This window comes from Notolepis coatsorum (genome assembly GCF_963971535.1).
Source record: "Notolepis coatsorum genome assembly, chromosome: 2".
NCBI lineage: Eukaryota > Metazoa > Chordata > Actinopteri > Aulopiformes > Paralepididae > Notolepis > Notolepis coatsorum.
The window spans coordinates 206,397,555-206,412,642 of NC_140166.1; the positions used below are offsets into that span (position 1 = coordinate 206,397,555).

Consider the following 15,088-nt stretch of genomic DNA (forward strand, 5'->3'; position numbering starts at 1 on the left):
CCCGAAGCCGTCCAAACACCAGGTCCAGCTTCTGACAGTGGCTCTCGAAGTCGCTGGCGAACACCAAGACGTCGTCTAGGTAGACGAGTAGGACGTCGAAGGCCAGGTCCCCCAGCACGGCGGTCATCAACCGCTGGAACGTCGCTGGTGCGTTACACAGTCCGAAGGGCATACGAGTCCACTGGTAGAGGCCGAAGGGCGTCGTGACAGCCGTCTTCTCTTGGTCTTCCTCTTTCACCGCCACCTGGAAGTAGCCGGCGGTGAGATCGAGCGAGGAGAAGATCTTGGCTTGCCCCAAGGCGTCTAGGGACTCCTCGATACGAGGTAGGGGGTAGGCATCCCGGTGTGTCACGTTATTTAGGCGGCGGTAATCGCAGCAGAACCGCACGGAGCCGTCTTTCTTTATGACGATCACGGCTGGTGACGCCCACGGACTGCAGCTCTCTACCAGGACACCCAGGTTCACCAGATCTTGCACGTGTCTCTTTACTTCTTGGAACACGTGGGGCGGTATTCGGCGGTGCCGTTGCTTGACCGGGTGTGCGTCACCAGTGGGGACGTAGTGTGTGACCGTGGTTGTGTAACCATAGTCCCCGTCGTCAACGGAGAACACCGCCTTGTGTTTCTCCAATACTTGATTCAGCCGGCTCACTTGGGCCGGTGTGAGATCCTGCAGGTTCGCCTGTACGTCCACGGCGAGCCTGTGGGTCTTCCCGTCCGGCTCTGCCTCTGGCGGGCTGGCTCGAGTCTCAATCGCCGTCACTCGGACGCCTCCGTCTACTTCCTCTACGGTCACCCTCTCCTGGGGCCGTACCTGGCGGGGACAGTGAATCTCTGCCAGTCTGGACCGGGGTCGGAGCACAATCTCGACGTCGGTCGGGTTCAACACCCGCACAGGCACTGTCCCCTGTTGGGCGTAGGTCACCACGTTCGCCACCAATAGTCCGGGAGGCAGGTTGGCACTCGGCGTGTTCTCCAGCATCACGGGACGCCGCATCCCCGCTGTCGTCGCGCAACGGCCTGAGACGACCATTTCGCTGTGCGGGGGAATGACCACAGACTCTCTGCCGGCCACCTTGACGTACCCCATCTTTCCCGGGGCGGTACACTCTCGGCCTTCTTGGGCCAGGACGGCGACCACACGGCGAATGGCGATGCTTCTAGCTTCGACACGTCTTCGGTTCACCGGCCGCATCCCCTTGATCCCAGCGAACAGGCCGTCTACCCCGCCGAGCACGTTCATGCCCAGCAGTCCCTGGACAGCGTCTCCTAGGTCCCCTCGGCCTGGGTCGTCTTTTAGTATGAATATGCATTTCCCCGTGAATGTCATATCTAGGCACTTCACTTCGGCGTAGAGACACCCCACCACTGGGATCTCCAACCCGTTGGCGGCGATGAGAGTGATCCAGTTGGCGGGGGTCAACTTTGACTTCGGGAAGTGTCTTTGAAAGTGGCTCTCGTACATGGTGGTGACTTCGGCGCCGGTGTCGAAGAGGCAGCGGGTCTCGACCCCGTCGATCTGGACGTCTAGTGTGAGGCATTCCCCTTGCGCGTCTTGCGTCTCGGTGCCCTCCGCGGCCGCGCCGGCGACTCCGGTTACGACGGCGTCGACTGTCCTTCGTGCTCCGGGTCGGTACCCTGACGAGCCCGGAGCTTCGGGGTTGGGAGTAGAGGCGGGGCGTGGCTCGCCGGCCGAGCGGGGGCAGTCTCTGCTGATGTGGCCCGGCTGATTGCAGGCATAGCAGATCAGCCGGCCGTCTTCGTCTCGGCGGGGTTCTCGCGTCGCGTCGTCTCGGCGTCGCCGTCCGGTGGCGCCTCTCCGGGGCGCGTCCCGCTCCCGTGAGAAGGTCTGAGCCAGTTGTTCCTGGCGCGCGCCTAGTTGCTCCATTCCCGCCTGGATCTGCCGAATAGTCTCCCGCAGTGAGTCAACGCTCGGCGGGGTCTCCCGTCCCTCTCCAGCCGCGGCATGGACTAAACCCCGGGGGGGACCCTTGTCGGCGGGGTGGACCAGCTCGTCCTCCGTCCAATCGATCGCCGCCTGCAGTACCTGGGGAAATGGCCGCGTCCCGTCCTCCCTCATGTACTTCCGCATTTCTCTCCTCAGGGCATCGTCCCTGAGGCCCACCACAAACCGCTCCTGCAGCAGGGCGGTGGCGTCGGCGACCAGCGCGGGCGCCCGACGTCGTAGGCGACGGATCCTCTCCTGTAGGTCGTAGGCGAACTGGCGTACGGTCTCTCCGGCGGCCTGTTTTCGGTCGAAGAACTCCCCCAGGCGAACGCTGACCGGGACCTTGTCCCCATAGGTTTCTTCGAGTATCTTGAACAAGGCTTCCGTGTCGGGGGCGGTTCCCTCCGTCAGGAAGCGTACCGTCTGCTTCGCCTCGCCTTTGAGGTGGAGCTGTACGACCTCCGCTTGTTCCTCCTCGGGCACTCGACTGGCACGGAGATGGGCCCTCATTGCCTGGATCCAGTCCTCTACAGGCAGTTCCCCCCTCTCCTGTTCACCTCCAAATTCGCTGCACTTCCGCTCTCGTTGGACGTACACCACCGGGAGGGGCGCTGGGGGAAGCTGTTGGATCATGGCCTGGGCCAAGGCAAGCGACTCTCGGTGCCTGGCCTGCTCCAGTTGTTCGTGTTGGTGGTCTAGGGCTTCCGCCTGGTCTTGGAGTTGACCCTTTAGGAACTCCACTTCGGCGGTCAAGGTCTGCACCGTCTCGGCTCCCCCCTCTTCCTCTTTGAGCGGGGGCGGCGAGTCACCTCCTTGCGTCCCCCGGGACGGCCCGGCTTTGGCATCGGGCTTCGGGGTGTCGTTGTCCGACATCTCAGGTCTCTGGGTCGTCACTTACAAGGGAGTGGAGTAGGATGTTGATCCTGTTCGTGACGCCAAATGTAGCAGGGGGATTATCCCTGCTTCGTGGGAACTGTGGGGTGCGGTCAATAGGTAGCGAGACACAGTAGCACCCTGGCCAGCTGCACCTCCGTCTTTGGGGTCCGGAGCGTCAACTGGAGGCTGGTAGTGGGGGTGAATGAGGCCCAGGGTTTACAAACCTGGTCCGGTACTCTGGTCTTCCTCCCTCTCTCTGGAGTAGTCCGCAGTACTCCCCAACACACCCTCACCCTCCACAGTTGCCCCTTTTCCCTCCCACACCTACTGACCGGATGGTAGAGAAATAACTGGGTTCCCCCCGCAAGCAGTACCCTCCCTTATGTGAGACGACCAGAACCCTTACAATGGAAATGGAAAAGGTAGAATAGCAAGGGGTTACGATTACATATATTACCCGTAGCAAAGGGTTAGGGTTAGGGTTAGAAATAATGAAAGACACACACACAAGACTCCCATCTACATCCTTTACTGGTATTTAAAGACTGGTCATCTACAAATATTTAATAGCAATGGGTCCACGGAAGGTAGTTCTACTATTACTCAAGTTGTAATTCAATACCTTGCAAACACTTATATTGTACACCCACACAGTATAGACTCAGGTATTGCAGACCCAAAGTTAATAGACCCAGATATTGTAGACTTCAATATACTTGACTCCTTACCCACGTCTGGGCTAGTACCAATAATAATACCTCTTCTTAGGCTTTACTTATATGGCAGCGTTACGTTTACCCCCAAGAGGGGAAGGGTTAAATAGATGGGAAAGTAATATTACACACACATTGTATCACGCTCAAAGAAAAGGAAATAAAACCAAAAGTGTGGGCCCACAATTACCAAAACAAAAGCCCTATGCTAATGCCGGCATGTAATGTTTATGGGGTACCCCTATGCACTGTGGTTAGCAAACACCAGCTTCGCCCGTAGGCTGCGACACACTGTGTAATGTACGATAGGATCCTGGGCGCCGAAGCCCTAATGTTTACTCTACCAAAATGGCGGCCGCGCCGCTCCACCACCGTCCTGGTGGCAAGATGGCGTCGAACACTCGCGCCGCAGGTGCTAGCAGGCGGAGCTATAGCAGAGAGGCAGTGCTGGCTGAGCTGGTGCTGGGCGAACTCTGCTGGTGGTAAAGAACTCCCTGTGTCCTGCAGGCAGCCTGGAGCAGGTGTGCTGCTGCTCTCCGGTGCAGACAGCTGTTGACGCCCGGGCAGACTGCTTGGATGTCCCGTACGTCTCTGGCACGCAGACTATACCGTCACTGTAACTAGGTATAACACGAGCAATGCTACTGTGATCCTTAGCCGCACGCTACCTATACCGCTCACTGTAACTAGGTATAACTCGACTCTTAGTGCCCGACTCTGCACTTAATGTTCATAATATCATAACACTGGTACTGCTAGGATATCGTATCCACTAGCCAGTACTTCCTATCACCCGTCACTGTTCCACGGGGCACTCCGGCATAAACGTCAGCAACGGGGCTGTCTAGAGCTCCCCCGTTAGACGTGACTTCTCGTGGTCAAGTTCACTGCCGAGAAGAGAACGACTTCCGCTCGGCTCCTCCCTTTATCATCTCTCAGCTCTCTCCGCCACTCTCTGTCTGCTACTGCCCCCTGCTGGTCCCGCCTGCCAGTCACAAGGGGGACGCACTGTAAAATATGAATCAATACTGTCATTTATGATCCGTATTCACATGCTCTTTGGACGGGGCGTTTGTGTCATTGTTCGTGTGAATCAATGACACTAGTTAGAATGTCTTTGTGTACAAAAAGGGATATAAACACAGTCAGCAGTTCTGAATAATATACCATATTTTCCAGACTGCTACACACGCACACACACACACACACGCACGCACGCACGCACGCACGCACGCACGCACAGACACACACACACACACACACACACACACACACACACACACACACACACACACACACACACACACACACACACACACACACACACACACACACACACACACACACACACACACACACGCACACATTCACACGCACACAGACGAAAGTCACTCACCCTTGTATACACTTTACACTTCCTCAACGCTTAGAGCCAAATGGATTGTAACACTGAACAATGTACCAAATGGGAGTTTGAAAAGCACTTTCCTTTTCACTAAGTAATTTACTGGTAAACAGAACAATATTTCATTGCCTCATTGACCGTATCATGTTGAACACCGGGGAGGAAAGAGGTGGAAATAACCTCTTCAGACAGAATGAAGCAGAGCCGGCTGGGACCAATGCTTAATTGCACAACCTCATCCACACCCTTCCTTATCAGAGAGGAAACTGGCGTTTCCTGTAAATACCCTGTCAGAGCATATTTTGTCCAAAACCAGTATTAATGTTCCCGTGGAAAAATTACGTATTCAAAAGCAGCCTCTGTGTCGAAGCTCAGCCGTGCTCCAAAGGCCACACAAAGATTCAAACTAGATTCCAGAGCGACAAATCTCCCCCTCTTTGGCCCGAGGGCTCTCAAATTAAATAAGCTCCCATTATCATTCATTTTAATTGGGCCCCAAGCTCTGGATCAAACGCTGAACTCTGAAGGACCTGTCATACTGCAGTCAGGGCCTGATGTGGCTCTTGTGTGGAGGAGAGTCGTTTGATGTGCACAGCACTGTGCTGTACGTGGCTCCCCAGGAGAGCTGATTCGTTCAGCACCGCAGAGACAAGTAATACAAGGAATAATTAGAAAGACATTGTGTTCCGGTTTACTCAGCTCTGCAATGTTTACTGCAATTCAACGTGAGTTAACGATATTAAGTCATTTTGTAACATAATTTTGTGCTTACCCACTACAATTTCTGCTACATGCAGAAATTACATTACATACAGGGGCGACAGTGGCTCAGGAGGTAGAACGGCCGTCTGGTAATCGGAAGGTTCCCGATTCGACTCCAGCTCCTCACAGCGGTGTGTCGCAGTGTCCTTGAGCAAGGCACTTAACCCCTAACTGCTCCCGATGAGCAGGTTGGCACCTTGCCTGGTTGCCTCCGGCGTCGGTGTGTGAACGTCTGAGTGAATGGGTGAATGTGAGATGTAAGATGTGAAGCGCTTTGGATAAAAAACAATATATAAAAGCAGTTAATTGACTATTTACATGCAATAAACACAGCAGGAATATTTCTGCTACATGTAATAATGTAATAATATTAGCCTACAATACATGTAATGAACAAAGCAGAAATATTCATGTTCACTTGACTGAACAAGCCTGTCAGTCAGTTTCTTCATGGGTCCGTGCAAGTAAATGAAGGCTGTTAATAATTGAAAAACCCCATACGATTGTTATAGCATTAGCTAATTGGATATTTGAATATGACAGATTAGGTTTCATGTGCAAAATGCTTTATGACCCTAATTACACTCCTGAACGCACACGGAGCATATCAGACACAGATCCCAGACTTCATGCCAGAGCAAAATGCCAGACATGCTGGTTAGTCCAACATAACGGTGGCTTACTCTCAAAATAGGGGGATTTATGGCCCACAATTAAAAAGCCAAAGAGGATGTAAGGGTTCTGCCGGGCACATGATGTCCGATATTATCGGCCTACCGATATTGGCATTAAAATGTGATATCGGAAAATATTGGTATCGGTTTAAAAATAAATAAATAAATAAATATTCTTTTTACATTTCTATTACCTTTATTTACCCAGGCAAGCACGTAAGAACAAATTCTGATTTTATTTATTGTCAAAAGTATGCATAATGTTGTGTTAATTCCACAACAAGACATATGTAATGTTAATTACCTGAAATGATTCCGTTTTTTGGGGGGGGGAAACCCTGCATATATCGGTATCGGTTGATATCGGTTGATATCGGTATCGGACAGTTGGACAATATCGGTATATCGGTATCGGTAAAAAAGCCAATATCGAGCATCCCAAAAAGCATTTAATATAAACAGGCACGTGCCACTTAGTGATTTAAAAACCAATAAAAGGATCTTAAAATCCATTCTAACTAACAGGCAACCGATGCAGGGATTTTTAAATGGGTGTAATGTGACTTTAAAAATGGGTGTAATGTGTCTTTAAAATGGGTGTAATGTGAGTGTAATGTGACTTTAAAAATGGGTGTAATGTGTAATGTGAGTGTAATGTGTCTTTAAAATGGGTGTAATGTGAGTGTAATGTGTCTTTAAAATGGATGTAATGTTACTTTAAAATGGGTGTAATGTGAGTGTAATGTGTCTTTAAAATGGGTGTAATGTTACTTTAAAATGGGTGTAATGTGAGTGTAATGTGTCTTTAAAATGGGTGTAATGTGACCTTAAAATGGGTGTAATGTGACTTTAAAATGGGTGTAATGTGTTGCTCTCTGTCCAGACAGGAGAGCATTACAGTAATCAAGCCTGCTGATAATAAAACCGTGCATTATCTTTTCAGTATTAGTCTGAACGGTCGAACTCGAGCAATAAAAAGATATTATCTCAGAATATTAGATTAGATAGATCCGTGGCGCACCGCATAGTGCCTCGCACACCTACGCGGCCATCCCGGGTTCGCCTCCCGCTCCCGGGGGATCATTTGTCGCATGTCTTCCCCCGTTCACCCTCTCCTCTCCTCTGTCGGTCATGTCTGACCAGAAAAAGCTGGAAAAACGCTAAAAATACATATTATTTAAAAGATTAGATATATCCTATGCCTGGTTTGCCTTTGAAAAAACAGTATTGGTAAAGTTCTGGCAGTGAATGGGGCTTTGGCACACACACACACACACACACACACACACACACACACACACACACACACACACACACACACACACACACACACACACACACACACACACACACACACACACACACACACACACACACACACACACCTAGGACCTACTTGCTATTACCTCAGTCGTGTACAAGTGCACCGTTGGCCAATTAAGCAAACTCGCCTGAAGCGGGTGTTGAAGAAGGAATGTTTCATACTTGATTATGCAACATCTGAGGATCCAATTATGCCCCCTAAGTGATGAAACAAAAAAAAAGAGAAAGAAACATCCTTGTTGTTGCCAAGGAGCTGTCTAAGTTAACGTTGGGATTACTGAAAGGTAGAATCTGTACCTCTAGGCAAAGGAGCCCTGCTTGGTTGGAGTTGAGTGGGGACAGGTTGCTGTAGCCACGAGAGGTCTGGAGAAATGCACAGTACTAAGTGGGGTTACTTTGCCTAGAGCTGTTTGTCTGACGGAATTACAAATTCTACCTTTGAGTGAATTCTTTATTAAGACATCCCCCCTCTAACGCACAAGGTGACAAGCGATGTTACTAACGGTCAAGCGATGAGAACCTTGAAGACTCAACCAATAAATTACTAAATGCTTATTCAGCCTAATTGTGGTGTGTCGTTGAGACTACATAGTCCTCATTTCAAATAATCCAAATCGTATTCAGTGTATCTTTAACCCTTTCACTACCACACTATAGAAGGTTAACCCTTTCACTGTAGTGGTAGTGAAAGGGTTAACCTGTCTTGTGGTAGTGAAAGCGTCAACCCTTTGTAGTGTGTTAGTGAACGAGTTAAGTTGTAGTGTGGTAATGAAAGGTTAACCTTCTATAGTCTGGTAGTGAAAGGGTTAACCTTCTGTAGTGTGGTAATGAAAGGTTAACCTTCTGTAGTGGTAGTGAAAGGGTTAACCCTCTGTATTGTGGTAGTGAAAGGTTAACCTTCTATATAGTGGTAGTGAAAGGGTTAACCTTCTGTAGTGTGGTAGTGAAAGCGTTAATCCTTTGTAGTGTGGTAGAGAAAGGGTTAACATTCTGTAGTGTGGTAGTAAAAGGTTAACCATCTGTAGTGTGGTAGTGAAAGGTTAACCTTCTGTAGAGTGGTAGTGAAAGGGTTAACCATCTGTAGTGTGGTAGTGAAATGTTAACCTTCTGTAGTGTGGTAGTGAAAGGGTTAACCATCTGTAGTGTGGTAGTGAAAGGGAAAGGGTTAACCTTCTGTAGTGTGGTAGGGAAATGTTAACCATCTGTGGTAGGGAAAGGGTTAACCTTCTGTAGTATGGTTGTGAAAGGTTAACCATATGTGGTAGGGAAAGGGTTAACATTCTCTAGTGTGGTTGTGAAAGGTTAACCATCTGTTTTAGGGAAAGGGTTAACCTTCTGTAGTGTGGTTGTGAAAGGTTAACCATCTGTTTTAGGGAAAGGTTTAACCTTCTGTAGTGTGGTTGTGAAATGTTAACCATCTGTGGTAGGGAAAGGGTTAACCTTCTGTAGTGTGGTTGTGAAAGGTTAACCATCTGTGGTTAGCGAACTTCCATCCCAAACTAACTAACCAGCAGTGTTTGTAGTGTTGGCCACAAACAAAGAATGACTGAGTCCAGGTCAATTGCTTTGCCAGTTTAATCAACACTTTTCCTAGGCGGTCAAAGTCCAGTAGTATTAGTAGAAAGCGTTGTTATCCCTCAGGGAGACATGTCTTACGGCAAATCAATCAATCAACTATGTGGTTGGTGGTGAAGTGTAGCAGGAAGAAGGCAGGATTACACCACCGCTCTTCCACACCAAGACAAAGACAGCCGTCCAATGCAATAAAACAATAAAGACGTGTCCATAATCCTATCAAGTGTCTCCTCCTGTCTCCAGGTCATCAACTCTTACTGTATATTATTGGCTCATTTGATGGATCAGCTGAACAAACGGGGATATGATGGGAACCCTCTGTGTCATCCGATGGTGTGTCTCACCCACTTCCTCCATTACTGGAACAGAACTAAATAAAAAACACTCTCGGACATAAACCATCTCCTAGTCAAAAGTCCACCGTCAACATGTCTGCCCCCCCTCCCCGGGGCATAATTTCCTTCCTTTTGACGCTGGGGTCAGATGTTTTTACCGGACTGGTCACAAGTGCCAGAGAAGTTAATTTAGCGTCTGTCAGACGTTATATTCCAGAGAAATGACGAGAGTGGAATTCTGACAAGGAATGTAAATTAATACCGGATTGCACCAGATGCGGGCCAAACTGGTGACAAAGGGTTTCCGGGCCTTTGCAGTGATGGCGCCGACACTGTGGAATAAGCTCCCTCTCAACATCAAGTCTGCCAACACCGTACAGACATTCAAGGCCTTGCTTAAAACCCACCTTTTCGCTCTGGATGATCACTGAGTTACTTTGCTGTTGTGTTGTGTGCCTGAGGTGTTCTTATGTTCTCTGTCTGTCCTTCTGCCTGGTTCCCCGTCTCCATTGTACTGTCCATGTATTCGTATTATTCCCCCCCCCCCCCGGGCTGCGCCCCGGACCGATGTAGAAATTGTCTGGGGGGCGCATTATAAATGAAAATATCATATCATATCATCATATCAATGTATAATTCCAATAACAATGCGAGCCTGATCACCTTGGGCAGCCGTTTGGTTCATCGGCTCACAATGTGAGCAGAATTAGATTCAGGGCTGTCTAGAACTGACCATTAATGCATCCTGCCGAGATCTGATGATAAAGAAAAACGCATTGCAACAGATTGGGGAACTTGTCATCTTTGGGGCGACAGTGGCTCAGGAGGTAGAGAGGTCGTCTGGTAATCGGAAGGTTCCCGGTTCGATTCCCGCTCCTCCCGGGGCAGTGTGTCGATGTGTCCTTGAGCAAGACACTTAACCCCTAACTGCTCCCGATGAGTAAGTCGGCACCTGCCGTCGGTGTGTGAATGAGTGAACGTGAGGAACAATAATTGTAAAGTGCTTTGGATTAAAGCGCTATATAAAATGCACCATTTAGTGATTTCAATTATTTAGTTTTGGATCCGATCATAAAGATCTGATGATGTGATATCGTATTGACGTGTATCCACACCTGGCTGGAAAATGGCTGAATTGAAAATGCTTGTCAAGGCTAGATTTTGTCCACATTATTTTGTCCTGCTGTTCCATCTCTTTACGTTGCTCACGTGTGCCCTGTGGCTCAGTCACATGCTGTAGATCTCTGAGCAAAATGCCAGATGCAACAACCTTGGTTATACGGTCTGGCTAATTCAGAGCAGAATCCCATTTGGGTCTAACTGGTTTACAAGTTTTTCCTCACATTTTACCCATTCACTCACACATTCACACACTGACGGCAGAGGCGACCATGCAAGGTGCCGACCTGCTCATCGCGAGAAATTAGGGGTTAAAGGAACACGCCAATATTTTGGGAAATTAGCTTACCGTCTTGTCCAGAGAGAGACAAGAAGATAGATACCAGTTTCTTCTCTGTGCGTTCAGTAGAAAGCTATCTGGCTACATGTTAGCCTAGCTTAGCACAATGAATGGAAGCGGACATGGCCGTTTAGCCTTTGGGAGAGGTGTTAGTTGGACAATGCCTAGGCTAACCGGTCATGTCCGCTTCCATTCATTGTGCTAAGCTAGGCTAACGTGCAGCCAGATACTCAGCCCTCCTGCCCGACTCTTCTGAGCAACCCATCTCTCTAACCACTCTCAGAGAGCCGGCATGAGGACTGTCACATCTCCACTCGATGCCCTCCCATCTTCTAAAAGAGTCCATGGACATATAATAGTAGGCCCCAGTATTCTGTCCATTATAAACATCTCTCTGGACTCTGGCTCTGTTCCCTCCTCCCTTAAGCACGCCATGGTTGAGCCCCTCTTGAAAAAACCTAACCTGGACCCTGCTCTCTTCAATAATTACAGGCCCATATCCAAACTACCCTTCCTATCTAAGATTTTAGAAAAGGCTGTCCTGGCACAACTCCTCCCCTTCCTACATCACAACAGCCTCCTAGACAAATTCCAGTCAGGTTTCAGGGCAGGCCAGAGCACTGAGACAGCGCTAGTCAAAATATACAATGACCTGCTTCTCACCATCGACTCAGGTAGCTGTGCCATGCTCCTCCTCCTGGACCTCTCCGCCGCGTTCAACACGGTCGACCATTCCACCCTGGTCGATCGTCTCGAACACAGGCTTGGTATTGGGGGGTCTGCCCTAAACTGGTTCTCATCCTACTTGAGCGACCGCTCCTTTTCGGTCAGTTTGGGTGGACACTCCTCCCCCACAGCTAGTCTACCATATGGGGTCCCCCAAGGTTCCATTCTGGCCCCCATACTCTTCTCTATCTACATGCTCCCCCTGGCCGAAATCATCCAGAGACACAATATTTCATACCATTTTTATGCAGATGACTCCCAAATCAACCTTCCCCTCAACCCCTCTGACACAGCTAACCTAGACTCCCTTAAAGACTATCTCAGGGACATAAAAAGCTGGATGGCCCACAACTTCCTTCAGCTCAACGAAAACAAAACAGAGATCATTTTGTTTGCCCCCCCCCCCCTCCTCCACCAAAACACTCTCCAATAGCCTAGGACAACTCTCCACCCACCCCAAGCCCCACGTCAAGAGCCTGGACGTACTGTCTATCTGTATGTCATGTATGTCATATATGTTATGATGAATTGAAAATGGGGGACCCTGATGTAAACAAGATGAAAGTCATTCTCTGGTCTGCATCCCCTTAAAAATTGTGTGTATTGAGCTGTACTGTATTGTACCCATTCTGCAATTTTCAATCAATCAATCAATCAATCAATCAATCAATCAATCAATCAATCAATCAATCAATCAATCAATCAATCAATCAATCAATCTATCTATCTTCGACTCAGAGCTCAAATCCGACCGGCAGGTAAATGCTGTTGTAAAATCCTGCTTTTTCCAACTCTGCAACATCACTAAAATGAAAACAATCCTTTCACCCGTTGACCTGGAAAGAGTAGTAAATGCATTCATCACATCACGCCTTGACTACTGCAATGCACTGAATGAATGAATGAATGAATGAATGAATGAATGAATGAATGAATGAATGAATGAATGAAAACTTTATTTAACAGATTGCAGAATGGGTACAATACAGTACGGCTCAATACACACAATTGTTAAGGGGATGCAGACCAGAGAAAGTCGTTTGTCTTGTTTACATCAGGGTCCTCCATTTTCAATTCATAGGGACATTTATGACTTACTCAACATACATGACATTTATGGCATAGGGACATACAGGTATTTAGTACTGATACATTTGTGACATATACGGTATTCAAATATACAGTACTGTTACCCATAGATCCTGACAGAGTATATACATATGATGGGGAGGGGACTGTACATTAGGAGAAATAGAAATATACATACGGTGCCCTCTACACCGGCATTAGTCAAGCAGCCATGTCCCGTCTTCAAAGGGTACAGCACTCTGCAGCTAGGTTCCTTACTGGCACCAGACAGAGAGAACACATTACACCAGTGCTAGCCTCCCTACACTGGCTCCCAGTCCCATTTAGAATAGAATAAAAAATCCTCCTCCTGGCCTTTAAGGCCCTATCGGGTGCAGCACCCCTGTACATCACAGAGCTCATAACCTCCTACTCAGCGCCCAGGTCACTAAGATCCTCCAACCAGGCTCAGCTGGTCCCCCTCCCCACACCAGACTCAAAAAGAGAGGCGGTCGCTCTTTTAAGGCCGTGGCCCCCAAACTGTGGAACCAGCTGCCCCTGGAGGTCAGAACTGCCCCCTCGCTGGAGACATTTAAGTCCCGACTAAAAACTCACTTTTACTCCCTCGACTTCAATAAACCCTGATTCTCCCACACCCTAACTCACACACTCCCATGCAATTGTATCCTGCCCCGTCCCCCTGTATCTGTGCTTGTGTTCTTCTGTCCCCTGTGTGCTATATTGTACTTTGTGCTCCTCTATCCCTGTGTTGGCCTACTGTTGTCCTATTCTCTAACTGTATTGTCTTGTCCTGCTGTGCCTTTTCTGTAATTTTGTATTATGAATTTTATGCTTTGACTGTACAGCACTTTGGTTGGCTCTTGAGTTTTTAAACGTGCCATATAAATAAATGACTTGACTTGACTATAGCTTTCTACTGAACGCACAGAGAAGAAACTGGTATCTAAACTGGTATCTATCTGTAAAAAGTTGGCGTGTTCTTTTAAGTGCCTTGCTCAAGGACACTTTGACACACTTGCCCTCCCCCACTGGAGACCAGAGTCAATCGTGAGAAAAATCCGATTTAGGACTGACATTTAATACGTCCCAGTGTGATCAGATGGTGTGACAGGTCTAACCGTGTGGACTATCTCTCTGTGTGTGTGTGTGTGTGTGTGTGTGTGTGTGTGTGTGTGTGTGTGTGTGTGTGTGTGTGTGTGTGTGTGTGTGTGTGTGTGAGCAGACATGATCGGGATGAGGACGAGGGCACCCAAGTCCAGCGAAGGCAAGATGGTGAACGGGAAGGAGACCCTACGGCTGCGTTCCAAAGGAGCTGCTACAGTACAGGAAGTGGTGAGTTTCACACGTCCTGCAGCACAATGGCTGCTCCCACCTTCAGGCCAGACACACACACACACACACACACACACACACACACGCGCACACACACACACACACACCCGCGCACACGTACATGTACACACGCACACACACACACACACACACACACACACACACAGACACACACACACACACACGCACGCCCACGCACGCGCACACACACACACACACACGCACACACACACACACGTACATGTACACAATCTCTTGTATGTTGGTTGCGTTCCACAGACTGCTGTACATTCATTCACTGACCGTTTACTCTAAATCATCTGAATCTGAACTCTAATTCTAAACCTCACTTTCAAGGATGGTCTTCATCTTTGTATTCAGTCCTTAGAAGGACAAGAGACAGAGGCAGAGAGAGAGAGAGAGAGAGAGAGAGAGAGAGAGGCAGACAGAGACAGAGAGAAGACAGAGAGCGATAGAAAGAAAGAGTCACAGACAGACAGAGAGAGGCAGACAGAGAGAAGACAGAGCGACACACAGAGACAGAGAGAGAGAGAGAGAGAGAGAGAGAGACAGACAGACAGACAGACAGACAGACAGACAGACAGACAGACAGACAGACAGACAGACAGACAGACAGACAGACAGACAGACAGACAGACAGACAGACAGACAGACAGACAGACAGACGGGCTGTACCAATGCTTGCCAACCAGAAAGCTCACAGTTTTCCATTTCTTCAGCGGTGTCACACCAAGTAACAGCAAACAAACTGTCCGTGGAACCTAATTAAATGTCGACTGACAATAACAGTGCTTCGGAGAGAGATAGTGGGATAGGAACATCATTTATTTACATTCAGGCTACATTGATT

General features: G+C 48.7%; 1 protein-coding gene across 1 annotated transcript in view; it reads left to right on the forward strand.

The window, feature by feature from the left end:
• Nucleotides 1-15,088, forward strand: part of gipc3 (GIPC PDZ domain containing family, member 3) — a gene marked incomplete at its 5' end in the record, with an annotated part of 45,565 nt that overhangs the window by 24,784 nt on the left and 5,693 nt on the right. Inside the window, one exon of the mRNA XM_084308480.1 lies at nucleotides 14,108-14,217. Within this exon, the coding sequence (XP_084164606.1) occupies nucleotides 14,108-14,217 (110 nt within the window). The remainder of the gene's footprint in view (nucleotides 1-14,107; nucleotides 14,218-15,088) is intronic.